General features: G+C 41.9%; 1 protein-coding gene across 1 annotated transcript in view; it reads left to right on the top strand.

The window, feature by feature from the left end:
* lama5 (laminin, alpha 5) overlaps positions 1 to 27,598 on the top strand; it is an 85,096-nt gene that overhangs the window by 46,569 nt on the left and 10,929 nt on the right. The window contains exons 12-58 of the mRNA XM_076097090.1: positions 225 to 365; positions 1,134 to 1,271; positions 1,747 to 1,881; positions 2,595 to 2,729; positions 2,932 to 3,069; positions 3,796 to 3,848; positions 4,256 to 4,355; positions 4,467 to 4,519; positions 5,053 to 5,158; positions 5,281 to 5,380; positions 5,965 to 6,121; positions 7,337 to 7,475; positions 8,631 to 8,773; positions 9,058 to 9,161; positions 9,531 to 9,684; positions 9,790 to 9,953; positions 11,181 to 11,289; positions 11,501 to 11,598; positions 11,687 to 11,900; positions 12,433 to 12,559; positions 12,642 to 12,781; positions 12,890 to 13,005; positions 13,305 to 13,516; positions 14,062 to 14,263; positions 15,793 to 15,937; positions 16,024 to 16,164; positions 16,608 to 16,769; positions 17,848 to 17,955; positions 18,168 to 18,251; positions 18,976 to 19,206; positions 19,493 to 19,606; positions 19,708 to 19,838; positions 19,935 to 20,015; positions 20,743 to 20,957; positions 21,270 to 21,370; positions 21,649 to 21,832; positions 22,133 to 22,273; positions 22,448 to 22,599; positions 22,716 to 22,826; positions 23,039 to 23,150; positions 23,993 to 24,166; positions 25,224 to 25,420; positions 25,509 to 25,625; positions 26,064 to 26,218; positions 26,628 to 26,757; positions 26,890 to 26,992; positions 27,133 to 27,246. Coding sequence (XP_075953205.1) covers positions 225 to 365; positions 1,134 to 1,271; positions 1,747 to 1,881; positions 2,595 to 2,729; positions 2,932 to 3,069; positions 3,796 to 3,848; positions 4,256 to 4,355; positions 4,467 to 4,519; positions 5,053 to 5,158; positions 5,281 to 5,380; positions 5,965 to 6,121; positions 7,337 to 7,475; positions 8,631 to 8,773; positions 9,058 to 9,161; positions 9,531 to 9,684; positions 9,790 to 9,953; positions 11,181 to 11,289; positions 11,501 to 11,598; positions 11,687 to 11,900; positions 12,433 to 12,559; positions 12,642 to 12,781; positions 12,890 to 13,005; positions 13,305 to 13,516; positions 14,062 to 14,263; positions 15,793 to 15,937; positions 16,024 to 16,164; positions 16,608 to 16,769; positions 17,848 to 17,955; positions 18,168 to 18,251; positions 18,976 to 19,206; positions 19,493 to 19,606; positions 19,708 to 19,838; positions 19,935 to 20,015; positions 20,743 to 20,957; positions 21,270 to 21,370; positions 21,649 to 21,832; positions 22,133 to 22,273; positions 22,448 to 22,599; positions 22,716 to 22,826; positions 23,039 to 23,150; positions 23,993 to 24,166; positions 25,224 to 25,420; positions 25,509 to 25,625; positions 26,064 to 26,218; positions 26,628 to 26,757; positions 26,890 to 26,992; positions 27,133 to 27,246 — 6,381 coding nt within the window. The remainder of the gene's footprint in view (positions 1 to 224; positions 366 to 1,133; positions 1,272 to 1,746; positions 1,882 to 2,594; positions 2,730 to 2,931; positions 3,070 to 3,795; positions 3,849 to 4,255; positions 4,356 to 4,466; positions 4,520 to 5,052; positions 5,159 to 5,280; positions 5,381 to 5,964; positions 6,122 to 7,336; positions 7,476 to 8,630; positions 8,774 to 9,057; positions 9,162 to 9,530; positions 9,685 to 9,789; positions 9,954 to 11,180; positions 11,290 to 11,500; positions 11,599 to 11,686; positions 11,901 to 12,432; positions 12,560 to 12,641; positions 12,782 to 12,889; positions 13,006 to 13,304; positions 13,517 to 14,061; positions 14,264 to 15,792; positions 15,938 to 16,023; positions 16,165 to 16,607; positions 16,770 to 17,847; positions 17,956 to 18,167; positions 18,252 to 18,975; positions 19,207 to 19,492; positions 19,607 to 19,707; positions 19,839 to 19,934; positions 20,016 to 20,742; positions 20,958 to 21,269; positions 21,371 to 21,648; positions 21,833 to 22,132; positions 22,274 to 22,447; positions 22,600 to 22,715; positions 22,827 to 23,038; positions 23,151 to 23,992; positions 24,167 to 25,223; positions 25,421 to 25,508; positions 25,626 to 26,063; positions 26,219 to 26,627; positions 26,758 to 26,889; positions 26,993 to 27,132; positions 27,247 to 27,598) is intronic.

Below are 27,598 nucleotides of genomic sequence, written 5' to 3'. Positions count from 1 at the left end.
TACATGTTAGTGTACCAGCTGCTGTGGCTCTGCTCATATCAGCCTGCTTGTGTTTGGGAGTTTTGCTTGAGATTAAATAACTTGGGATGCATTCTCAATATATAGATAACTTTGACTTTTTTTTTTTTTTTTTTAAATCACCTGTTCTCCCTATCAAAAGTTAAATAACTTTATTGACAACAAACATTACTGCCAAAAAACATGTTTATGTCCTCTCTCTACAGACTGTGAGTGCAGTGCAGCCGGTACTGTGGATAACTCCTGCAGGCTGGACCCCCGAACCCGGACCTGCGTCTGTAAACCAGGTTTCGCTGGTGACCACTGCGACACCTGTGCCCCAGGTTTCCATGGACTCAACTGTCAGGGTGAGAGATGCTTACATGGATAGACAAATATCTGCCACTATCTATTATTTGCATTCCTGATTAATCTGCCCAATATTTTTTTCATTAATAAATGAATCCTTTGGTCTATAAAGACATCAGAAAACAGAAAAATATCCTGGGCCGTGGTTACACGTGTCTTTTTAATGCGATTTTTGTGTTCGGACGCCCCGAATCTGAGCTCAGCTGTGTCCACATACGTGTGTCCACACACATAATTGTGCACAAATAAAGGATGAAGCTTCAGATGATGATCCCTCCTCTTCTCAAAGCCATCAAATACAATGACTAAGCTTTAATTGAGGAGTGTGTTCAAATCCCCAGGCTGCAGAGGTTTTTGATTGCAAAACTTTGACAGTTGAGTTTAATGGGTTGGGTCCCATTTGTTCTGCTCACACAGACAAAGATACAAATACACAGACAGAGGTAGGAATTCCGAAAGCTTTATTTATTCTGTTAGTTTACCACCCAGGAGTAGCCTCACACACACACACACACACACACACACACACACACACACACATACACGCACACACCCCTGAATAAACAGCTTGCTTCTAAGCTGTGTTAATCACAGTGAATAGTTTTACACCTTTCCTTCAGTCAGTTAAGATGATAAAACACACACACACATTCATCTCTAAGTACAATTTAAAAAATCATGTTATTTATCAGTCTGTGTTGCTGCTGTTTAATTGATCTAACTGTGTGTGTGTGTGTGTGTGTGTTTGTTTGTGTGTGTGTCTGCAGCCTGTCAGTGTTCAGGTCCCGGCTGTCTGGACGGGTCATGTGACTTAGTGACCGGTCACAGTGTGTGCCGGAGTGGTTTCCAAGGTTATGGGTGTGACCAGTGTGCACCGGGCTACTTCAACTACCCGCTCTGCCAATGTGAGTCTTCTGTGACGATGTATACATTTACTGTCTTTTATTTTTTAAAGGCACAATGAGTGGGATTTAGTACACCAGATTCACTCTCCTTTTGGAATGAGCTTTGCAGGGTTGGAAATTAGCACCAGCCATCAGCAAAATACTGGTAAAATATGCAGCTGGCTGCCAGATTTGCTTCATTCACCAGCCAAAAAAACAATAGTAATTAGTAGAGTGGCCGGTAAAAATTTGGAATCCACCAGTCACAGTGGCATGTCCAACCCTGGAGCTTTGTTTGCTCGGCATTTGGCCTCCCCAACAGAGACCGCCACACACTTCTAGTGGGTCATAAGTGATGATTGAGAGGTATTATTTTGTGTGAATCTCTAGGAAAATCCTTCTCAGTGTGCCTTTAAAGTCCAACGTTTATGTTCGGTGTACAACTAAATCCTGGCTCCATCAAAATCACAAAGACTCTCCTCGTCTCTCTCTCCAGTGTGTGGCTGTAGTACAGTCGGCTCTCTGCCCGAAGGTTGCGATGCGTCTGGTCGTTGTCTGTGTAAACCAGAGTTTCAGGGTCTTCGATGTGAACAGTGCAGATCTGGATTCCACTCCTACCCCAACTGTCAAGGTACACACACACGCGTGCACACACACACACACAGACATTTGAAAAGAAAGTGATTAAATGCACCTGTTACTGCTGTGTACTGTAATGAAAAGAGAGAATATGATATCCTGCTGGACTGAACACATATGGACTCACATGGAAACACTTAACTTAACGCACCTTCTTATGAAGTGTTATATTGCCTTGTGAAATTAAGTGAAGTTTCACCTTTTCAGTGTCAAAGAATAAATCGACAAAAAGTAATAATACAGTTATATAAGGAAAGGATACTACTGAATTGCTAGTTTGAATCCCTGGACTGGGTATGAAAAGAAACAACTAACTGTAGACAATTCCATTATTTTATTCAAAGCCTAAACTTGGCAGAACAAATGAAACTAAAGAGAAACATAATATTTCCCCAGCACATTCAGTTACTCCAGGTCTCAATGATATAGACTAATATGTTTTTCTTTTCTTTGTACCGTCCTCTCAGCTTTTCTTTCAGCCTATGTAAAAAAGCTATTGGTACCTATCTAACATTTGTGATGTATATAAACTACGTTTTGTTTGTTTATTAAGCGCCTTGATGACCTACAGTGGTTAAACATGTTGGCTCTTTTAATGATAATAATAATAAAGACTTTTTTAATATTTCCCTCCTCGTTTGTCTTTTATTTTGTCGTGCCTGGATTGCCTTCCTGTTTATTATGTCTCACCTCTTGTTTTCTCAGTGTGCACCTGTGATCCTCGCACCTCATTGGACTCCAGCTGCACTGCGTCGGGTCACTGCCACTGTCAGCCCAATTACAGCGGAACGTCATGTGACCAGTGCGCTCCTGGTTACTACGCTTACCCAAGCTGCACACGTAAGTCATCGAACTTCATATTGACGCCTTAAACTCCTGACTGGTTTCTGTTAGGTGAACAAAGTAATACACTTTGCGTCGTTTGGAAATCTCACTTGACTTCTTGTGAGGCTGGTACATGATGCTTACTGGCTAAATACATAAATACCAGTCAATTGATGAGACTGATGAATAACTGGAGTTGATCATGTGTTTGTTCCAGCCTGCCAGTGTTCTGCAGAGGGCTCCCGCTACACCAGCTGTGACCAGGTGACGGGACAGTGTGTGTGTCCGCCCAACGTGGTGGGGCTGAGGTGTGACAGCTGTGCACACGGCGCCTACGGATTCCCCAACTGCCGAGGTGAAAACAACAGGCACACACGCAGGTTAAACACAGGCAAATTATCTTGACTGCCTAATATAATGGAGGTGAGGTGTGACAGCTGCAGTTAATGTGACCTACAGCTAATCACACACACACACACACACTTATGTAAGAGAGAACATGAGTAAGATCACAAGCATTTTTAGAGGGCAGAACTGCTGTCTTGGAAGCACGAGCAATGCTGCATTCACACACAATGTCGGCAGAATGAGGAAAACCTCCTGTTCATTCTGACTTGTGGGTGTGTTCACACATTATCTCTAGTGGTTACCTCCACTGCTAGCTTTAGCTTTACAGTGACGCTATTTACCAGAGGTGTGGACTTGAGTCACATGAACTCAAGTCAGACACAAGTCACAAATTTGATGACTTTAGACTCCACAAAGACTTTCAACTCGGGTTGGACTTTAGCACGGACTCATGACTTCACTTGGACGTTGAGCATTTGACCAAGGGAATATAGGCTATCTAGCGTTCTCTAAATCACTATGGCAGGATGATGTTTTCTCAGTGTCAGGCTCCGAAATGTTAACTTCCTCTTTTCACTGAGCTTCAGTCTTGTGTTTCTTAAATTTTGTACACACCAACTGCCTCCTTGTGCATGCTATTAAAGATATTTCATCTTGACTGTACACTTCTAATTACTGCATTTTGACACTCAACCAGTTGTATCAATATTTTCTTTTTCTTTGTCATTTATAGCTGGTACCTGCCACCCTGCCGGCTCTGTTCAGTATGTGGTGCAGCCACCAGTGGTGAGTTTTCATGGTTTTATGTGTTTGTTTATTGTTCATGTTGTGATTTTTTTAACAAATAATTTTTAAGATTAACTGTAACACAAAATAGTTCCAACTGAAAGAGCTGAGCTAATTATGGAAGCCCATTTCAGTTTACCAGGGGTACCCTAGGGGACCCCCTTGACCATTATAATGAGAACATTTCTTGAATTAACGACTTAATATCTCAAATTAATGACTTAGTATCTAAAAATAATTAGAAAATGTCTCAAGATTTGTTATCTAACTCATTATTTTGAGACAGTTTGTCATTTTTACGTACAAGATCTCTTTTATCGTCAAGGTTAAGATTCGATCTTGTTATTTTCTTTTACTGGCGGAGATGGCCACATATTAGTTTATTTTCCTGTCAATAACCCTCTCAGGGCCAATGTGAGTGCCGTCGTCATGTGGAGGGCCCGGCTTGTGACAAATGTAAAGCTCTGTACTGGAACCTCTCCCCTGACACTCCTGATGGATGCACCAGTAAGAGATACTACAAACACACACACACACATCTCACGTAATGTTTCACCTGAATGCAGTAAATGGAGCTCATAAATGAACTGAAGTCTGAGTGTCTTCTTTCTCCTGCAGACTGTGAGTGTAACATTGCAGGTACCATCAGTGGGGTTGCAGAGTGTGCACAGGTGAGCACATTTAACTGCAGTTCTTTGGCCTATATTTAGATATTTCTACTGTAGTCTCCTCCTGTAGAGATGGTGCATTTAGCACATTAATATTTGAACTTGAAGACAGAAATTGATATTAAAAATGTTGTGGTTTTTATGACTTTTTATGACTTGTTTATTTTTGGTTATCATTTTTCTGTAAGTGAAAAACGAACCAAGAATTAGTTGGTATAATGGGATGTTACACATGTTTGTAGTGAATATCGGCGTTTCAATTTGTCTCCATTGTTGTCCTTTATTAACTAGTGTATCCCTTTTAAAAAGTTGCTCTATTGTCCTTAACTAAATATATGCCATATGCAGTGACAGCCGAAGTGGTTGGAAAATAAAAAATGTGGAATCGGAAAAGATGTTCCTAGTGATGCATGAGGGTTAAACAGACGACAGAATGATCAATACTGCCCTTTTACTCAATGAAAGCCCTGTCAGATCAGTATCCATGCTACCTTGTGTCATTCTAACAGTAATAATCTACTTCTTGTCTCTGACAGGAAACTGGTCAGTGTCACTGTAAGCCCAACGCTTGCAGTGGAACCTGCTCCACCTGTAAAGATGGCTACTACAACCTGCAGGAGCACAACTACTTTGGCTGCCAGGGTGAGTGCTCATCAGCTGTGTTAAATAACACTTTTTAAATGTCATTTCCCCATTCAGACAAAAGCTTTGAGTGCTGTGGTGCGGCTATTTTGTATTTATATTTTTGTGTGTCGTGTATTTAGGTTGCCAGTGTGACATTGGAGGTTCATCGGGTCAGTCTTGTGGAGAGAGGAACGGCCGTTGTCGCTGCAGGCCCAATGTGGAGGGGCCAAAGTGTGATCTGTGAGTTAAACAACAGACCTGAGAGGGATTTCAAATAGTATTTGATGTACTTGTATTTTGTTTATTTGCAGTTAACAATGAGACTCAGGATCAGGATGATTAGTGGCCTTCGTGTGAAATGAAGTGAAATGAAGATGAATAGTTCCAATTGCCCTATCACAAAAAAAAAGCTATTCTTCAGTCCTTATATGTTTGGGTTGACCAGACAATAAAGATGCAGAAAGGAAGTTGTTACTTTATCACCCTTCCTTCTCTGGTAATGGGTTGTTAATGATGCAGTAATTAATTACAATAAAACACAATAAAATAAGAATTTCAAGACATCAAATTACAAATAGAAAGTGCAAGAAATGAACTGCAGTTGCTTGCTTCTGAACAGGAAATGTCTGGCCTCATATTGCCAACTTTATTTGATGAAATATGTGGGTCATAAAAGACCAACATCACCACATAAATTACGAAATGATGGAAAAAAAGAGAAATGAGAAAACCGTCTGGAGACCTAACTTTATAAAAATGTTCATCCATTGCTTGTTTCTACATTAGCTCTTTTACCCTCTAAATGCACCTTACTGTGTCTGCAGACCTCGTACAGATCATTACTTCCCAGACCTCCACCACCTGAAGTTTGAGATTGAGGAGGGAACCATGCTCGATGGCCGACCGGTGCGATTTGGCTACAACCCTCTGGAGTTCCCTGACTTCAGCTGGAGAGGTTATGCTCAGATGTCCCCCGTCCAGGTAGGAACTTTACATTTGACCTTTACCATCGGCCTTTACCATACAGTGCATACACTAGTGAAAACATAGTCATGAATAATATATTCCAATTCTGCTCATATAGTTCCCTGAAATCCTACACAGTGGCCCTTTTAAGTTAGTACTGATACTACATTTGCTGGAGTCTTGAGATATCCAATACTCCAGATCATTGTATTTCTTGTCATCTCACTGATTTGTTTTCCAATACTACAGTAAAAATATAAAATGTATATTTCTACGTGCTTTTCTTACAAATGATGTGATCGTTATTATGCATTACATATTTTTGTGACTGTGGCCCGTCATTTATGCTCCTCCTGCATGAACCAGAAAGCTAGCTCCATGGCTGAAAGTGATGTGGACATTTAAAGCGATATTTCTCATTGGTAGAATTACTTCTCAGCACTTGCTACTCCTAAGCACTTGGGAGTTTAACATTAAATGTAATTTAACTTTTACTTACTGTATGCCTCTGTTGATGAAGTAGTTGACAGATGTTAAACCAGTGTTCCTTGTCTCAATATGGATCTGAGAGGTTAATCTTTTGAATGACAGTGAAAGTAAATCATCTGGAAAGATATTTTTAGAGGCTAACTACTTCTGAGCTTCTTCGGATGTTTGTGCTGAGAAGTGGAGATCCAGAGAGAAATATTCTGTTGATTTGGGTGATTAAAGTGTTTGCTTTTGGTGGTGACGGTGATGGTATTAACGTCTTCCTTTTGACTTGGTTTCTCTTATTCTGTTGGTGTTTCCTTTATTCATCCCTCCCTCCTTCATGTATTTTTTCTCATCCCCCTTTACTCTTCTCTTCTCATCACACTTCTCTATCCATCTTTTTCCTCTTAAATACTACACACCTCCATTTAATGTTTCCCTCTCTTCTTCCATCCATTCTATCCTGCCCTCCACTCCAATTCATCCCCTTCCTCTTCCCTCTGTACTCCCTTGCACTGTCTCCCCCTCCTTCCCCCCTGTCTTTCCTTTTGCTTCACCTCTCCTGCTTCCTTTATCCACCCTCCTCTTGCTACTTCCCACCTTCTCCTTTTCTTCCACTCACTTTCTCCTTCTTCCCTTGCTTGTCTTCCATCTTTACCCTCATTCTCTTCCCTCCTATGTTTCCCTATACCTCTTCCTTCTCTTCATCGTCTCCCCCCACTGTTCTCCCTCTGCCTGCTGCTCATGGTCGTTCGGCAGTCCAAAGTGTTGGTGTCGGTGTCTGTCAGCTCTCCAGACCTCTTCCACGTGGTGCTACGCTACGCCAACAGGAGGGGTTTGGATGTTCGTGGCCGGGTGTCGGTCATAGACGACGGCTGGAACTACTACTGTGGTAACTGTGAGTGAGAAAAAAAAGACGGGGAATGCTTCCTAGCTACTTCTTCTGTCTTCTCTCATCCCCTCCATCCCTCACTCCAGAGGCAGTGCAGTAATTGCTGGTTTGAAAGCTGCACCTCCGCACCACTTATCTATTTATTTCCATGCTTTGCTTTGGATTTCAGCTGTGTTCCAAAGATATGTCTTCAATTTAGATTCCAAGTCAGAATTCTAACTGGGAATCAACATCATATGGAAAATGTTAAACATACTAATTTAAAACTTCAATAGAACAGTTTGTTCTTCGCATTTTATAATTGGCAGCCAGCAATTTCTGCTAAGTATCTTTGGTACAGCAGGAGCCTACATACAGAACATTTTACATTATGCAAAAAAAAATAGTCCAGAGGTTTCTCTGACTTGGACTTCCAAACTGAAAAACAGACATTTCTATGTTTTGATTGGAACATAACTTAATCTGCCGTCTCCTCCTTTCTGTACTCCTCCTTTCTTGCTTCGCCCCCGTCTATCTATCTGTCAGATGATGGAGGGATGTGTGTTTTGGTTGGTGATGTTGAGCTGCTGTTGGTGGCGGCCTCTCCTCCATCTTTTCTCACCTTCAGGGCCACAGATCAGTGCAGAGTTCAGGGATTTATTACTTAAGTATTCATATCTTCTACCCTCCACACTTCCTCTTCTCCCACTTCCTCCCTTTGCAAACCCGTCCCTGTAGACTGCAGTGAAGCTTCAGGTTTATGTGAGCGAAGCAGACGTCTATCTGACTCGCTTCATCCTCAGATATGTAAACTCTGAGGGCGCTACGTCCAACGGTAAAATAACAGCCTATCAGGTCAACCGCAGAGGTAGGTGTACACCACTCACAGGAGAGTACCAGTGTGAGTGTTTTTGGCTGTGAATAACAGCAGTAGATGAGATGTATGTGTGAGTGTCTTGTTGTATTAATCAAACACAATTCATAGTTTTTGTCTCCTGTTTTTTTTTTTTTTTTTTTACATTTAAATGTATTTTCTTCTCTGGAACATGGTTTTATTGTTGTTAATTTATGTCAAGTCTTTCCCTCAAATACATGTACAGTATTCACCTAATTCTCTATTTTGATTGCATTTTAGTTGTAATATCTAACTCCATACATTTCTGGTGTGTGTGTGTTTTCCAGGTTCAGAGCAGTCCAAACAGATTGTCTTTGCTCCCAGTGTGGTGCCGACTTTTGTCAACGTTCCCCAGAACACCTTTGTTGAACCGTTTGTTCTGAACCCGGGAACCTGGACTGTTGTTATAGAGGCTGAGGGAATCCTGCTGGTGAGACACACACACACACACACACACACACACACACACACACACACACACACACACATACACACACTACTCATCTGTTTTTAAACATGTCTACAAAAACTTCAATCTCTAACTGGTGATGCGAAGCCGAGAAAGAAATGCATTGTCAGGTTTTGTCGAGATAATGACCAGAATACTCATATTTAATCCACCAAATCTCCACCAAATGTCAACACAAGTTGACAAAGTGATTGTATTCATTGTTCACCAAGTAACACTGCATTCACTCTCTGTCTCGCCTTCAGGATTACCTGGTCCTTCTGCCCAGTGCCTACTATGAAGCTCCCATCCTGCAGATCAAAGTTTCTGAGCCCTGCTCCTACAGCTCTGTGCCCGAAGCCAGCCAGAAGTAAATATGCACATTCAATTTTCACTAAATATAGCCAAATGATAGCTGACCAAAACAGCTAGCCTGGCTCTGTGGGAGTGTAAAAACAAGTTGTGGTTTTATGGGGAGTTATGTGTGGGACCATTTCTTAGCGGGGCACAGTGACTTTCTGAATTCCAAGACATAGTCCAGCACATAACTCCTGTTAAGAAATAGTTTATACACTTGTACAGATTAAGCAAAAACAATATAATGTGTTAGTGAGCTTTAGAGGTCTGATAAATTTCCTTCAGAGAACCATTTCCTCAAAGATGGACTTAAAAGTACAATAAACAAACTGAAACAATCACATTTTAAGTCGCTGTCTGGTGCATCTCTTTATCCATGTAGCTGTCTGCAGTACAGATATCTGTCTCTGGACTCCTTCCCCTCAATCTCCGGCAACGATGCCAGCTGTCGCAACGACAACCACCTGCCGCGCCCCTGCCCAACTGAGAAGGTCACCCCACGCCACCCTGACATGGCCGTCTGCAGTGGCTACGATGTAAGAGAAGTGTTTGTGCAGTATGCGTGTTGGTTTGTAGAAACACAAAGACACAGGGCTTTAATAACTGGTTGTTTTTAAATATAAATCTAATTCATGCTTCAGATCAGCGTCCAGCTGCGAGGGCGTCTGCCGTCTCCAGGCGATTACGTTCTGGTCGTGGAATATTCCAGTGAGGAAGAACTTCCACAAACTCTGTCTGTCGCTGTAAACATGCCGGGAGCACGAACACACGAGCATCGCTTAACCCTGCAGCACTGCAAATACAGGTACGAAGAAGATCTTTTCTCAGATTCAGTGCTTTTAACTTTCTTTCCTAAGATTACACCAATCTTTGATGATTTCCAGGTTTCTTGAATAAGTGCAGAAATCTGGAGAGGACGGAACTAAAAGATGTCGATCTGTAGTCACATTTACCACCCTATTTTTAAAGATGAATGAGTGAATTGATGGCAGTAGCTCCACACCACTGCTCTTTGGAGAAAACACTTATTTCCACACCTCTGACCAGAATGAAGGTGGACCTGCAGGTTTTGTATGATCTACAGATAAAAGCTTGACAGACAGAAACATGGCGACACCGGTTCTGTTAAGGTGCTGCAGTGTGTAATTTAAACTACTTTCCGTTCCACAGTGACCATAAACACTCCTCCCTACTCCCTGTTCAGGGAATGTCAGTTACACAAACCCCTCCAATACCTGTTGCAGCTGCTGATGAAATGTAACACTAATGAAATCAAATATTATATTTATAAAGAAAATAAATATATTTGGTGGTCTCCTCCCTCCCTGAATAAGATCATAATAATAATAGTTGGATTGGAAATCAATAACATTATTGTTAAACTTCGAAAAAACTCCACCAACAGCGATGTCTCCAGAGCCCAATGCCGACTGCAGCATGAGTGCTGTCCTCAACTGTTGGTTAGGTTAGTTTCTAACTACAGAAGCTAACATTAGCATTGGCAGCTAATATTTACGTTTTGTATTAATTTGTTTGGTTTGCATAGCCCTGTGCTAATGCTCCAGCACGGCGCGATGACTGATGGGTAATCTTGCTTGTCAATTCATGGCAAAGTGAAGAGCCGTTGTTCAGTTCTTCCCTACGCATTTCACAGTTACCTTTGAACTGAGCATGTTTGCTCCCTAAGGTTTGTAATCTTACTAAACATGGCTGAGTACCCTGTGCAGACCATATGGCAGTGAACTACTAGGTGTTCGGACCGCAGCCTATTTATTCTGGCTGCAGTGAAAGGTTTGTGTGTTTTTACCATAATGTGTGGACTCAGCTGGTTCACAGTTTACTGTTACCGTCTGTTCTTTCTGAAGTCTGTCAACAGCTCTTAATCACTCTGTGTGTGTGTGTGTGTGTGTGTGTGTGTGTGTGTGTGTGTGTGTGTGTGTGTGTGTGTGTGTGTGTGTGTGTGTGTGTGTGTGTGTGTGTGTGTGTGTGTGTGCGTGTGTGTGTGTGCGTGCGTGTGTATGTGTTTGAGTAGCTTCCTGTGTCGAGTCGTGGCCATCGATGGACAAAACAGAGCGGCCGTCTTTTCTCTCCCCTCTGATGCCGAGATCCAGCTCATCTCCGACCGTGCCAGCTTCTTCCTGGTGAGAGCACCACCCACGTCACATGATAGACCCGGAGATCAGCGGTCATGAGATGAGCATGCTGGAGATATGTTATAAACATGGAAGGTTTCTCTGTCCTTACATGGTTTAGCGCATTTAAGAGATTTGCGATAAATTACTTTATCAAACATTGATTATTTTTCTCTTGATTGGCCATTTAACAACCTGTGTGTTTCTTCACTGTCTTCAGCACAAAGTGTACCTGGTGCCTAAAGACCAATTTACCATGGAGTATGTCACACCTAAAGTCCACTGCATCAGCACTCACGGACAGTTCTCACCTGACAGGTAAAGTAACATATAATAACTGTGCCATAACTTCTTTATAAATATGCACATACTTAACAACTCCTACTACTTCCCTCTGTTTCTGTAGTTCCTCCTGCGTCCCCTCACGCTTCCAGACCCCGTCAGACTCGCTGGTCCTGAAGGAGGGCCAGAGCTCCTCCATGCAGGAGCCCATCCTGGCCTCCCCTGCAGCAGCTCCTCCTCTACCCTTCCACCAGAGTGACGAGTTGCCCTGGACGGGAGGAGACAGACCTCCCCACGCAGCAGATAATGGCGACCACATGAGGCTGGATTCACTGCAGGTACAGACGCTGATGCATTTATTGAAGATGTTAGACTTTTAAATGTCAGTCTTTTGTAGGGATCATGTTCACAGTAGTCGTGTTTGGAGTTGTTTGCTTGAGATACAGACATTTTACTGCCTTTGTTTGGTTCAGAGTTGTTGGAAAGTAGTTATTTTGATATATTTTTATGTAACTATTATTATTTCTTTAAGTTTCTACTTTAATGCAAACAGAAATGTTCGTTTTTTATAAGTCACAAGTTCCTATATAGATGAGATTATTACAGGAAAAGAGTAGATTATGATACTTTCTTATAGATGAAACCATCCAGTATAGTATCTTATATACTAGAGTATATTACGTTTTTTGAATTAAGATCACCTGGACCAGCTGGACTAAGAAACCTTTTTAATTTTAAGGGATGACACATAACCAAAACAGTTCAGTGATAAAAAGGCAATACAGTAAGTTTATCAACTGTGATTCAGAAGAAAAAAAATCTAAAAGTCTGTCTGTTTTCCATCTCTTTCTCTGTCATCCCCTTACCCAGAATGCAGCGGTGTACTCCACCCGTGTCCATGCCCTGGGACGTTACGTCTTCATTCTCCACTATCACCAGCCTCTCCACCCCAACTACCCTGTGCAGGTGTACATTAATGGTGGACGAATCTGGCAAGGTAAGAGCATGTACAGTACTGACAGCTGTAAAGACTGCACAAAATAAAATAGATCGACACAGTTTTCATGTGTTTTCTTCAGGCCACGCCAACGCCTCCTTCTGTCCGCACGCTTACGGCTGCCGCAACGTCCTGGTTTCTGAGAATCAGATCATTCTGGATGTGACGGACCACGAGGTCTTCCTCACTGTGCAGATACCTGCTGGCAAGACGCTGTGGCTGGTTAGTGCTACTGCCCCGCTTTTATTTCTCTCCCCTTTATGATAATGCACAAATTAAGAACTCTCTTCCTCTCTATACCTTGCCCCTCCATGTGCTGTGTCATTACAGGATTACGTGTTGGTCGTGCCTGAGACGAGCTACAGCTCCAGCTACCTGAATGAGGAGCCTCTGGATAAATCATACGACTTCATCAGCAACTGTGGACAAAACAGCTTTTACATCAAGTCAGTATCCAAGCAGTTTGCAGAAGAGCTGAACAATGATGAATGTTTTTTATATTACATTTTCTTAAGCACAGAATAAAACAGAGTATTTGTAGTCGTGTTTTCCTTTGCCAGTGAATTCAAACTACTTGTTTAGCTAAATACGCGGTAGAAATAATTTAAATGAGTCCTTATTGTGATCAGTCAACAGTACTGTTTTCATTTACTTGTTGTCAAAGATGTGAAAGTGAAAATCGTCCACCTCAGCGTGTTTCTACAGTATGTGAATGACTCTTCCTCTCTTCTCTTCCTCCCTCCAGCCCTTCCACCGCCTCTCAGTTCTGCCTGGGCTCGGCGGTGTCTCTGTCGGCCTTCTTCAACAACGGGGCGATGCCCTGCGCCTGCCACGAGGTCGGAGCCGAGAGCGACACCTGCGAGCAGTTCGGCGGCCAGTGCCGCTGTCGGCCCGACGTGATCGGCCGGGACTGCTCCATGTGCGCCACGGGCTACTGGGGATTCCCCAACTGCAGACGTGAGTGTCTGATTGACTGCCTGACTGTCAAATAATTAGCTGTAGTCACATTGATTATAAATTCTGTTTAAATTATACAACACAAGGTTCAACAAAACAGATTGTAAACATTAGTCTACCATGGCTGCTTCTACAGTGTCCAAATCTAAAAGTGTCATCGTATCAACTGCATGAACGTGGATTTCCAATATGGCTGCCAGACGATGTCACACCTCACCCAAATGCTCTCACATTAACTTTCTTTTTTTACTTTTGTACTCTCTGTTGTTGAACTTCTGTCACGAGATATTCAGACAGAAATTTATTCCAAAACTTGATAAAAACAAAATAAATTTAGCAAAACCAACTGGCACTGTTGCAAAGAAATTTATAACTTTTCAACCTTTTTTTCAAAACAATAACAAAAAAAATTGTTCACATCTGTAATGTGTTGTAATGGTTTTCCACCCTCCTGTCTGACTCTGAAAATTAAGCAAAGGTAGTTTTCTTTCGATGGATTTATTCTTCCCTGTGACTAACTGTATCCCCTCTCTTCTTCCCTCCAGCTTGTAACTGTGGTACGAGGTTGTGTGAACCGGTGACCGGCGACTGTATCTGCCCTCCGAGGACTGTGCTCCCAGAGTGCACCCAGTGTGAGCCCCAGACGTTTGGCTGCCACCCACTGGTTGGGTGTGAGGTCTGTAACTGCTCTCGGCCGGGCATCGTCTCTCCCGATGTGAACTGCGACACCTTCAGCGGACAGTGCAGGTACGACAAGACGAGACAGAGGAAATGATGATTGATGTGATCATCGTTTCTGGCTCTGGGGCCGTAATCAGAGGCAGACCAACTTTCCCTCTCGAAAAATTCACAAACAATAAAAACAATAAATTCCGCTTCTTCTTTTTTGCTCTAAGTTTTTATTTTCTTCTGAAGCGATGAATCATCATCTGCTCTCCACACTGCCATACTGTGTTGTGTGATATATATGGAGGTTCAGCAAGTTCAAACTCTCAAATGTCAGGCCTCCGTTTGGAAATACCTAAAAAGGCAGTTATTTCTCGCCCGTTTTGTCTCCTGACAGGATCTTGGCTCTGACTCTCTCACTGGGTTGATTGCTGTGTCTTTGGCCAGATGTACTTGCCAACTCTTGTCTGTTCAAGACTGTCTCTTGTCTGTGGAAGCTGTAGCTTTTAAAACCGTAGCTCTCTGAGGACTGCCAACAACACAGCAGCTGTCTGTCCTCGTCCTTATCTGTCTGCCTGCCTCCTGTTATTCCTCCTCCAATCTTTATAACATGATGATGGGCCCCATATGCCACGCATCTTTTATATTCACAACTACAACAGTATTTGCAAAGGCAGCTCACATTCATCACACAACACTATCCTTCGTGGTTCTGACTAGGATCAATAGTTGGTAATTGTAACAGTTCTCTTCTCCACTCAACATGAACTCTTCATACACCTTATTGGACGAACACACAGCTCACTGGGCTTTTATTTGTCTTTGCCTCCAATGCAAAACTGGAAAAACATATCCTGGAAACTTTAAATATTAAAAACTGGCACACTGAAATTCCAAGTAATATTCAGAACTTTGGGAAATTCACATATTCTATGATGGCGTAATGTACCATCGTAGGTAAAATAAAGACTCTCACAATTTCTTTTTGTCTTATTGTAGGTTTAGTGACTGCAAAAGCTGCGCAATTCTTTTGTGAATTTGCTCCAGAGATTGCTGTTCTCACTCATTGTGAGCACTGCAGCTGAAATTGTACATGTGCCCTTCGTTCTGTGTCTTTGTTTGCTGTTGCTGATTTGTGGCCTTGCTGTAAACATTGAAGAATTAAAGCTATCTTAAATCACTATCATTCCCCCTTACAAACACACACACACACACACACACACACACACACACACACACACACACACATACACACAGGACTGTGTCGGCTTTGTCCGGACAAGACAAGGATGTAAAAAGTATTTCTCTGCCTAAAGGCTCTCATCAATTAAGATCTCGGCACCTTGCATTAACTCAAACACACACACACACACACACAGTTGCATGTACCCTGCAGTCGGCTGTCAGTCTATCTTAAGTCAACATTTTTATGTGTTAACAGTTATTCGTGATGGATAATGGGGAGCAATAACGGTGGGGAGCAATATTTCTGCACATAACGGTTAAAGTTTGTAGCTTTTTTTAGAGACAGAGAAATAGAGATTTACATTTGATCAATAAACCTACACCTTTTGACATTAATTAAAACAATTGCATGTTATTTTTTCCAGATGTAAGGACAACGTCGTTGGCCGTATGTGTGACCGCTGCGCCCCCGGTTTTTATGGTTACCCCAACTGCAGGCTATGTGACTGCAACGAGGCAGGAACTGAAGAGGAAGTGTGTGACTCCTTCACAGGACGGTGTCTGTGCAAGGTAGGGCAACGCTCACACACACACACACGTGCGTTCTCCTGCACTTTACAGTGTGTTCTGACCTGCGATGCGTCCGCCACCTGTAGGAAAACGCCCAGGGTTCCCGATGCGATCAGTGCAGAGTTGGTACGTTCCACTTGGACCCAACCAACCCTAAGGGCTGCACCAGCTGCTTCTGCTTCGGAGCCACCGACCGCTGTCGCAGCTCTGACAAGAGACGCACCGAGGTATTCGTGTTTCTTCATAAATATCACAAATGTCTGTAAAGTAAATGTAATGCACCATTTTAAGGCTACGGCTGTTTTCTATTTAATAAAAGTGAGAAGAACAGCTGATCCTCATAATGGAGAAGCTGTAACAAGCAAATATTTAGCTTGGTTGTAAAATGGTTGAAACAATTAATCACTTTTCAAACTAGTTAATGATTATTCTGATATTGTACTCGCTTGTTTTGCTGTTGGACATCTCTTGAATCATAGCTGAGTAGCATCAACAATCCCAACATGTTCATAAAATCAATATTCCTTTGTACTGGTCACATTAAAATGTTGCCTTTAGTTATTGCAGTGACAAACATCTCTCAGCATTTTGTGAAACTTATGTGTTGATGTCTTCCTTCTTTTCTTTATTCACTGCTGTTTTATTATTTACCATTCCCCCTGTCCTGTAGGTGATGAACATGGAGGGCTGGGTGTTGCTTGGAGCAGACCGACAGGAAGTACCGGTCGTGGTGTATCCTGGTCAGGACCTTGTAGAGGCCGACCTCAGCGATGTGCCCGATGTCTACCAGGACCTTCACTGGCACGCAGCAAAGACTTACCTGGGAGACAAGGTAAGAGGGTAAAGTCAACCTCTGAAGGAGCTAGGAAAGAGTGAATAGATTAGATGAGAATAGAATGTCATGCTGGAACAACTTTAAGCCTTTAAAGGCTTCGCAGTCATCAAATGCTCTTTAAACAACTGGAGATGTGGAAGTGGTTACCAATATGTGTCTTGCATGTAGAATGAGAGAGATTATGAATTAGGCAGTGTTGTCTTTTTGTTGTTTTTGTAAGGGAATAGTGTGAGAGTTGGATGAGAAGATTGAAACTACTTTGTCTTGACACTTAATGAAGTGGCCACCAGTAGCCTTTTAGAATAGCTTAGCTTAGCATAGAGACTGAAAGAAAGGGGGAACAGCAAACTTGTTTTTTTCATTTGATACAAACGTTTTGGAAATGATCACATCTATCTTTTTTAATAGATTTCGTATGTTAATGTTAATAACAATAGTGTAGCCTGATTTTTATCTAGAACTGTGCGGAAACACAGGGTTTCAACACAATAATTAGACATGCATAAAGAATGAATGAAGCTTTAAAATATTCGGTACAGCCCCACTACCTTACCTCGGCCATTTAAATGTCGTGATAAAAAAACATGAGAGACACAACCTGGGGCTTGGTCACAACACAAACACCTACAGTACACGCACACAAAAAGATCCCGCATCATGATCCAGAGGCTTAGACGAGGTGTTTGGATACAGATAAGCATTTTCGTCTAGACGTTTGAATCAACAGCTTCAATGTGGGATTCTACCAGCATCAGTCTGTGCGGCTGATGGTTTGATTTAAACCCCAAACTGAGTCCTGTTATGCAACATGAAGCAGCTTCAAATGTCAGCTTTGACAAAGCCTGCATGGTCGCCTTGGAAATAAAGGCCCTGGATCTTGTTTCCGTTTCACTGTACAGTCTGAATGTAATCTATTGTTGTATGGATTAAGAATGCAGTCTGTCTGCTTTTCCTGTCTTTATTTCAATCTTTGCTTCCTGCCTCACGACTGTTCATCTCCGTCATTTTAATGTTTGTTTGTTTTTCATCTTAATATCTCGTGAAACTACCATCTACTGGTTCTCCGTTTCCCCAGGTCTCGTCCTATGGAGGTTATCTGAGGTATCGTCTCCACACTCAGTCCATGAGAGGCGACGTGCTGTCTCTGCCTGCAGAAGCCTCCAGGCCTGACATCATTCTCAAGGTACAAAACACACAATTATCACCTGGGTTCACATATCAGAAACGTGACACACAAACACATGCACAAACATATACTAACATGCATGTACACACAAAGAGGGTATTGTTTTTTAACAAATGCTTTTAGCTCCAAAAAGCCTGCCTAATAGATAACAGAACATTCTGTTAAACTACTGCACACACCCTTTTCACATTATTTCTCTCCTCCTGCAGGGTAACCAGATGACCCTGGTGTTCATGGAGAGAGAGTACTCCTCACCTGAAGAGCCTCACCTGGGAATCGTTCACATGGTCGAGGTAAAGTCACTTCTACATGCAGTCGTGGGTCATTTAAAGCTTTGTAGGCCGGGAGATTTGTGTGAGAAGCTGTATTTAACAACACAACACGTGCAGGCCGGCAGCAACATGTCGGGTTTGTCCTTTTATCCTAAATATTCTTGTCGTACTTTTTAGTGTTGATCACCGAAGCCAAGTCCTTTTTCCCTGAGATGGGAAAGAGCTTCAAAGACTTAGCAGTTTAGTGACCTTGGGTTATATAATCTTGTCTCCCTCTGCCATCTAGAGCTGTTGATATGCAATATTTATGAATATAGTACAGCTTTGTATAATATGTAAGACCCCAAGTTGACTGTAATATGCCACCATTGTATTCTGGTCCTTTGAACACTTTATTTACTTTCTATCACCCTTTTCCTCTTTCTGGCTCCATACAAGCCTAACTGATATTTAAGGGACAGTTTGGGTGTTTTAAGTGGGGTTGTACGAGGTGCTTATCAATGGCGGTCGGCATGCCCCCCAGTTTGGAGAAACAGACAGGAGTACCAGCACGAGAGCAAAGCAATGTACTGCTGTGGCCTGGGGCCGCAGCAAAACGTATTTGAGACACCTAAAAAAATATTTTGTGTGCTTGTTTGCTTATTAGTTAATTTATTTATAATTTTCTTCATTGTGGGATAAAGAAAAGTCTAAATCCCAAACCTGACCTAACCTTTGTTCATCTGCCTCCTCCCTCTCCTCACAGGGAAGTTTCCGTCACGCTCAGACCGGTAACTCTGTGTCTCGGGAGGAGCTGATGATGGTTCTGGTTGGTCTGGAGTCTCTGCAGATCCGAGCGCTACACTCCCAGTCTGCCCACTCGGTGTCGCTACGCGGCGCCGTGCTGGAGGCCGCCGAGAGCCTGCCCGCCGGTCGCCACGCTAACAACGTGGAGATCTGCATGTGTCCTGCCAATTACCTGGGAGACTCTTGTCAGGTGAGGAACCAAGACCGTGTTTCCCAAAAGCATTTGAAGACTAAGATGACCCACCCATCCCTTTATTTTGAATAACACTAAAAGTGGAATATTTATGCATTACAGTTCAACATATGGTCTGCAGTTATGTGTAAATGTCACAGCATGTCGCATCTTCGCATTCATTACAATGTATCTCCTGCTATTTCTCAATAGTCTATGAATCGACAGATTATTCACCAATCAGTAATCATTCATGAACATTACCGTCTCAGCCGTTACATACATGTTCCTCTCTTCTCTCTAGAAATGTGCTCCGGGTTTCTACAGAGACACTATTGGCCTGTTTCTGGGGAAATGTGTTCCCTGTAACTGTAACGGACACTCTGACCGGTGCCTGGACGGATCTGGAATCTGTTTGGTGAGGATTTTTAATGATGAATCAGTTGACACAGCAACTGCATTGCATATACGTAGGTAAGTCATCTGTCTTTCTCATTATTTTTTCTCTCTGTCCATCAGAACTGCCAGCACAACACAGCCGGTGAGCACTGTGACATCTGCCAGGGTGGTTTTCTCGGCAACGACAGTCTTGACGGACAGGCGGTGTCGTGCTCCAGTTGTCCCTGCCCACTAAGGGTCTCATCCAACAAGTGAGAACATTTCACCGTCTTTTTTTTTAAGTCCTCTTCTTGTTATTTTCCCATTTAATCTTATATTCTAATCACTGCTTTTTTCTCTCTGTGTAGCTTTGCAGAAGGTTGCGTGCAGAAAACAGACAGGATGCAGTGTTTGTGTATGCCCGGTTACGCTGGGCCGCACTGTGAAAGGTAAACATCCTCCTCAACATAGTGCGAGCCGGTTGCTCAAAACATCACGTGTGGATGTGCAAATGAATTGTGCTAAAGGGAGCGACAGTGTGTGGACCTTCTTATTTATATTTCCATTGCTGTGTTCTGCTGGTCCAGCACCCACCTGAAACGGATTTGGATATGCGCGACTACTTTACATAGTTTGTCAAAACCTACAAAGTTGAATACGTTTTGTTTATTTTTAAGTCATGACAGTACGTTCTCATCTGTCAGGTTTATCACCTAGTTCCCCCCCGAGGATCAATACTGTTTGATCTTATTTGTTATCTAAGGTAGTTTTATAATTTACTCATTTTATTCTAATATATTTTTGTATATTGACCGTTAGATGTGATGTAAACCACAACAAAGCAGGAAATTGAGATGTGTCTCATGTTTGAGAGGCCGAAAATGACATTTTCTCAAATTTTTGCATTCAAAAAAATTGATTATCAAAATAGTTGCCGATTTAATTTTCTGTCAACCGACTAATCAATAAGTTGACTAATTGATTCTTAATTGATAACTCGTGATAACATTCATCATTTTGTCTCATTATGTCACTAAATCTTCAACTAAAGATTTTAACCTTACTAATTATATATTTCCTAATTATATATAAGTTGACGTCGACATACATTAAGCAAAATAAAATAAAACCTATTGTCGGATACGTGTGTCATTAAAAATGGGTCTCTTAACACAGGTGTGCCCCCGGCTACTACGGCAACCCCATGGTGCTGGGCAGCAGGTGCCAGCTGTGCCATTGCCACGGCAATACGGACCCCAACATGCTGTTCACCGACTGTCACCCGCTGACGGGCGAGTGTCTCAGCTGCATGCACAACACGGCAGGGCCTCACTGTGACATCTGCGCCCCTGGTTACTTCGGAGACGGCGTCACTGCCAAAAACTGCACCAGTGAGTTCAGCTTCGACATGCATGCTAGTTTCCTTTTTTCCACCAGAGCCATTGCTGCTGGATTATGGAGCTCTGCAGTGTTTGAGGCAATGCATCAAAATCAATGTTGGTGCTAATCATTGACGTATCATGACGAGGGTTAAGTGAAGGTGGATAAAGAACAGTGATGAAATCAGAAATTAGGACACTAATGCGAGACAAAGTAGTGTCCTCAGTTTTGATCCATACTCACTCTATTGACTCCTAAAAATGTGTATTAGTTTATTAAACAGTGTGATGGATTTAGTGGTTCAAACTTTTTTCTTATCGCAGAATGTAACTGCTCTCCATGTGGCACCGAGTCATGTGACCCTCAAACTGGACAGTGTCGCTGTAAAGCTGGAGTCAGCGGACCGCACTGTGACCGCTGTGAGGTAAGTGCTGCACTTGATGTTTTTCTTTTCTAAATTTGACAGTGTTTGTATGTGAATTATGGATCTGAAATATTATTTGAAACCATTACTTTACAGATCGCATAAAAAAAACAATTGGAAGCTTCTAGTTAAAACAGAAGTCTGATGATCACATTTTGCAATATTGCATCTAATATCTCATTGATAAATCTTTCTGTTTTGAAAGAGATGTAGATGTAATGGGGAGTAACTTTACAACTTCACCTCATGCCTCTGCCTCAATCTGTTTTTCCTCTCAGGCTGGCTCATTTGGCTTCGAATCGTGCTCCGGCTGCCGTCACTGCGACTGCGACGCCTCTGCAGCTCTCATAAAGCCGTGTGACCCTCAGAGCGGTCAGTGCGCCTGTCAGCCCGGAGTCAACGGGCCGAACTGCAGACAATGCGCTCCTGGATACTGGGACTACGGAGCCAACGGATGCCAGAGTGAGTGCATGCATGACACATTATACAGCATACTATACTTTTGTCACTGTCAGAATAATCTATTCTAAAATGTATCTTTTTTTTAAATTTAATTCATGTGATCTTTTCATTTAAGTTTATTAAACACTTAGTATTCTGTTTTTGTAACAATAATCCGACCACAATTTTTGTACAGCATCTTTGCGGCCACGAGCCCTCATGATCCTCATTCCACCTTCAGCTAGTACAGTAGAGAGTACTCAATTTATATTATCAGTAGTAGCATTAGTAGCTCTCATATTAATACCTCCCTCTCTCCAGAGTGCAGCTGTAGAGGAGGACGCTGTGACCCTCGTACAGGAGAGTGCCGCTGTCCTGACGGGATGACAGGAAAACAGTGCGACACCTGCAAGGCAAAATACAGTGTACCTGTAGAGCACCGTGATGGCATGCACTGTGACCGTAAGTAAAGTACACACCCGCACTCATATGGTTACAGCAATTGATACATTTTTGTGTTGAATTTGTATACGTGATACTTTAAAATATGCTTAAAAGAGGAAAAAATACCAGAGAACAGAAAAAAACAAATCTTGGAAATTAAGTGCGAATGTGTGTTTGTGTTTCCCCTTGCAGTGTGTGACAGCTGTGTCACTGTCTTGTTGGAGGATCTTGACAAAATGAACGTCAACTTCCGCTCGGTAGCCGGTCAGCTGAGCAGCCTCAACGCCAGCTCCATGGCCTGGGGTCAGCTGCACAATCTCAACAAGTCTGTGGAGGACATCGCTGTGAGTGCGCAAACGCACACACACATAAACACGTGATGTTGTTCAATCGATAGGCTGTAAGACTGCTGCACTGGTGGTGTCATATTGCATATAAACACATTTTCCCATGATTCTAGAGTGCCATAGAGAACTACAACAGTACGCTGGATGACAGCAGGAGTCGGGCCGACATGCTGGATGCTGAGATCATAAATATCAATGATGACATTGATGAACTGCAGGGCAAGGTGTGGTTACTTATGACACACACACACATACTGACTTGAACAATCTGAATTCTCCAAATTTAAACAAGTTTATGCAATGTTAAAGAGCAACAATGTTGTTTTCTTTGGTTTAAAAATAACGGTTTCAAGTCTTCACAAATATAATAAATTAATAAATATTTTGTTTGCTTTTATGTAGAACTGAGAGTGTTGTGTTGTGGTGGTGTTTTCAGTCGACGGTGATGACCGACAGGGTTGGTGACCTGCGGGACAGTACCAATAACACATACCAGAGGGCGGAAGACCTGCTGTCCTTCATCAACAACATCACCATGGGTTTAAATGGTATGACAGGGGACAATGAGTCCATCGAAACCTATTGTTGTAACATGATACAAGCTGTTCGTTTCAGTCAATCGGTGCTTCAGTTGCTGCATGAGAGGCTGGGGCAGAGGCCCAGAGTATGGAAGCCCATTTATGACAATATGGTCTAAAAAAAGACCCTGAAAGTCATTCTAATGAGAAACTATCTGGAAGTATTCACATACTATCTCAAGTCAATATTATAAGAAAGTTTCTCCTTATTTCGAGATACTAAGTCATTATTTTAAGAAACTAACTCATTATTTCGAGATAGGTTTTTCAATATTTCGCAATACTAAGTCATTATTTTGCAAAAGTAAATCATTATTTTGCAAAAGTAAATCATTATTTTGAGATACTAAGTCGTTAAAATGACTTAGTATCTCGAAATATCAAAGCTAAGTTTTCATCATATTTCCTGGGGAAATGGGCTTCCATATTGTGTGATCCTTCCACATATATGTAGACATTTCAAAAGAATATTTTGGTGTGTAACTATGCGGTAAAATCATACTCGCAATACAAAAATAAACATTTAAAGGTTTAAGTTAGTTTTGTCTCGAGTAAAAATTACACAAACACAAAGAAGCTTGCAAAAATATGAAAGTGAATTTAGTAGCTGGTGGAGAAACCTTTTGGTTGTCATCTTTCATCAAAGAAGAAAAAGTTTCAGATACTGTCAAAGTTCTTGAACAAAATGATTTTGAAGGACAGCGTCATTCGGAGTAGGGTCATCTAATCCTTTTTATAACTTCCATCTATTGAAAAGAGGACTGCTATATAGACCATTTGATTGATTGATGTTTTTCTGGTGCTTTCCATAGACATGTTGACGATGGCGAACCGGACCTGGCTGAATGACTCCGACGCCGAGCAGGACATTGGGCAGAGGGAGAAGAAGATGAGGGAGGTGCAGGCCATGCTGCAGGAGATGAAGTACAGGAGTTGTGTGGGACAGAAGAAACTGGCTGACAAAGAGAAGGTGGAGGCACAGAAATGTAAGTTTTGTTTCACGAACACATATATTTATCTTAAACATTTTCCAGTTTTATCAATGGTACTTCATAGAAGATATATAAAATATTGCTTTGAAACAAGAGATAAATCTAAAGTTTGTATTCTATGTTTAGGCTGAAACACTACAGCCTAAATTTTCAGTGGCAAAAAGAAGTTGGTAGGCGACATCTGTCCTTTTTAAATAGGTTAAGAATGCAAGATGAAGAATATGTTCACACAGGGAATGACTACTTTAATGGTAACTGCACATTTAATAGTATTTTTCATTAGGTTGTTTACTATAAATACGTGGTATTGCACATTCGAGTCATATTACACTATACATATTACAAGGAACTGCGGGTTGTCTACGGAAGCCCTGAGAGGAAAATCAGAGAGTCTGATCTAAATTGTTTTCTCTCCTGTGCTTGAAAGGTTTTGCCATGAAAATCTTTCTAAGTGCCTATTTTATTTGTTTGATTGTTTTCATGTGTGAAACAGGTGTAAAACAAATAGAATATGTATTGCTCATATTTGATCATTTCTTCACACGTCCATAATTAATGCTTACATGGTCAGGTCTAGAATGGTTATCTATAAGTATAATAGCTATAATTTGATTTGCTTTGACTCCCACTATTTTTGATTGTTAGAGTCTTGATATAAATTTGGACATATGTATTACATATTTGGCCTGCCAGACCACTTTCAATGACTTGAGTAACTATTATTAATTTTAAAGTTTCAATTGTCGTGCATGTATCGTGATTATTTTTATGACAGGACCTTCTTTTTGAGAATGACAATGGTCAAAAAGATATGTCTAATCTATCAATACATATATTACACATTCATACCATTATTCTGTGGATTCTTTACTTGGTGCGAGCTAATAGGATAGAAAGTTGGTGCTTTAAGGTTGAAACCATGTTTCTAATGCAGACCTAAAGTAATCTAATAGAAAATGAATCAAAGTCAACGTTTCCACAGTTTTAGACCCCAAAACAACAACAATAATATCATCAGTTATTTAAACTCGGTCTCTGTGTCCTCTGCTAGTGTTGGACCGTGTTAACAAGGAGTTGGCAGGTCGTCAGGGAGAAAACAGCGACTTGGCCAATGATATCAGAGACCGCCTGGTCCGCTTCCACTCTGAAATGATGGATCTTCGAGACGCCCTGAATGAAGCTGTGAACAACACTGCCAGAGCCGCAGAGATCAACAACGTCAACGAGAAAACTCTGGAGGACAACCAGGTGAGCTGGGAAATCAGCAACACCGGTACAGTGAGGACAGTGTGACGAAAAGTGATATTGACTCGGTCTCTCTCTCTCTGGCGCGCAGAGGAGGATGGAAGACCTGCTGTCGAAGCAGAAGGAGGTGAACGACCAGTTGTCCATGGCTGAAGATGATGTAGCACAGGTCAACGATGTGTTGTCCATGCTGCACGACTCCAAAGAGGTTAGAAAAAAAAAAACTCTGATAATATAAATATGCTGAGTAGCTGTACAACTGCCTTTTGGAGAGACAAAAGAAACTCGAGCTTAGTTTGCATTTCAGTTCAGATTTTTGAAGTTTCAGTTCTGCTCTATGGGGTTTATGGTTAAGTCATATTTTTTATGGTTAGTACAAGAAAAGGTTTTGGATATGCTTCGTTCATTGTGAAAAAAAAAGCATCATTACCTTGGCCCTCAGTGTTTCATCGGTATGTTATGAATAAAAGAGATCTGCTGTTTTTTTTACAATTATGTACAGATTACTTTTGTTCTCCTTCTAGTTTTTTAGGTTTATTTTTTTTAGCATTTTGCAGGGAGTCATGTAACAAAGGATTTTATCTGGAATCAAAATGCAGATGTTGTGCGGTATGCATCACTGTAACACTTCAAACGTCTTTCTCAGGAATATGAGCGCTTGGCGGCCCAGCTGGATGGCGCCAGGACACCATTGGCAAAGAAAGTGCAGAACTTAGCTTTGGCCGACTCCAAAATTCCTCTAGTGGAGGAAGCAGAGAGACATGCTGAGCTGCTGAACACTTTAGCCATGAACCTGTCCAGGTAAGAGAGTAGTTAGCTGCTTAGCTACATCCGTATATATTAAGATTGTTAAACAAGCCTCGCTGTTCACTGTATTGACAAAACTCACCAGGAAAAATATAAAAAATATGTTTCAGGTTTAAGCACCTATTCGCTCAACAGATGGAAGCGGCTCAATCTTAAAATCAAAGCTGCAGGTCGCAGCAAGCGAGTTTCGGGCTTCACAAAGCTGAGCAATGTCACACAAAAAATTCTGGCACATTCAAAGTCCTGCCAGTCATATATGTCTTGGCATTTGGGGACATGTGTGTCACATTTTGAGTCAATCAGACTCATGCTTTGAGGGACATGGCCTTTAATCACAGCAATGAATACGGCCATGATGACAAGTAAGTAAAGAGAAGATGTTAATAATCTTGTTTGTCTGCAGTGTGGTAGCAGAAACCAAGAAGGAGGGACTTGTGGATGTAACACAATCCTACAACAAGATCATCAACAGTATCAAAGAGGCAGAGGAGGCAGCCAAGATGGCCGCCAAGGCTGCTAACGACACAATGAAGGTAGAAGACGCACACATTTATTCTTCCACCCGTATTGAAGATGTACGTGCACAAATTGAAACTACTAAAACAACTTGCTTCACATTATGAATCTGTTCGTGTCTGGTTTGTAATGTCGATGTGTGTGTTTAGAACATAAAGGACCAGGACCTCAGTCAGATCGCTGAGTCTCTTAGGAACCACAGTGTGGAGCTGAAGGACGAAGTCGAGAAGCTAAATGATGAACTCAACAACGGTAAACACACATCTTTCACATCAGCATATTCATTTAAGAGATTCATCATGAGGGATGTCATGCAATCAAGTAAAAGTAGAGTCTTGTAGACTTCACTTGGAATGTTTTAGAAGTTTTGTTTTTCTTTTAATGCTGCACAGACCTGAAGCCGCAGCTGGAAGACGCTCAGAGGCGACTGGGCGATGCCAAAACCAAACAGGTGGATGTGATGAAAGACCTGGCGGCGGTTCAGAAGAACCTCAACTTCACTACAAGTACGCATATTCTACACACATTACACGGCATTTATTTAGCTGGCGCTTTTATCAAAAGTGACTTACAACAAATGCATTCAACCGTGTGAAGTGCAAGAATCATGCGGGTACAGCGACTTCATCAAATATGTTGATCTACTTGAGCGATAGCTCATGACAGGCCGTGGTAATGAGCTATTGCTTTTATAAAACCGTTATCAAGTACGGCAATGGCACACTTGTGGCCACTTACGGCCATAATCTCTATCGTGTCGAGACCTGCATCAGGTTATGACATGTGGTGCTGTGAAGGCAGTGGTTTGTGTATTTCTGCTGCATCCTGCTTGCTTGCATATTTGGGCAACATTGTCGA

Source organism: Anarhichas minor, unplaced genomic scaffold (genome assembly GCF_050575085.1).
Source record: "Anarhichas minor isolate MPS153535 unplaced genomic scaffold, ASM5057508v1 ptg000003l, whole genome shotgun sequence".
Classification (NCBI taxonomy): Eukaryota; Metazoa; Chordata; class Actinopteri; order Perciformes; family Anarhichadidae; genus Anarhichas; species Anarhichas minor.
This window is presented reverse-complemented; position numbering and strand designations above follow the sequence as displayed.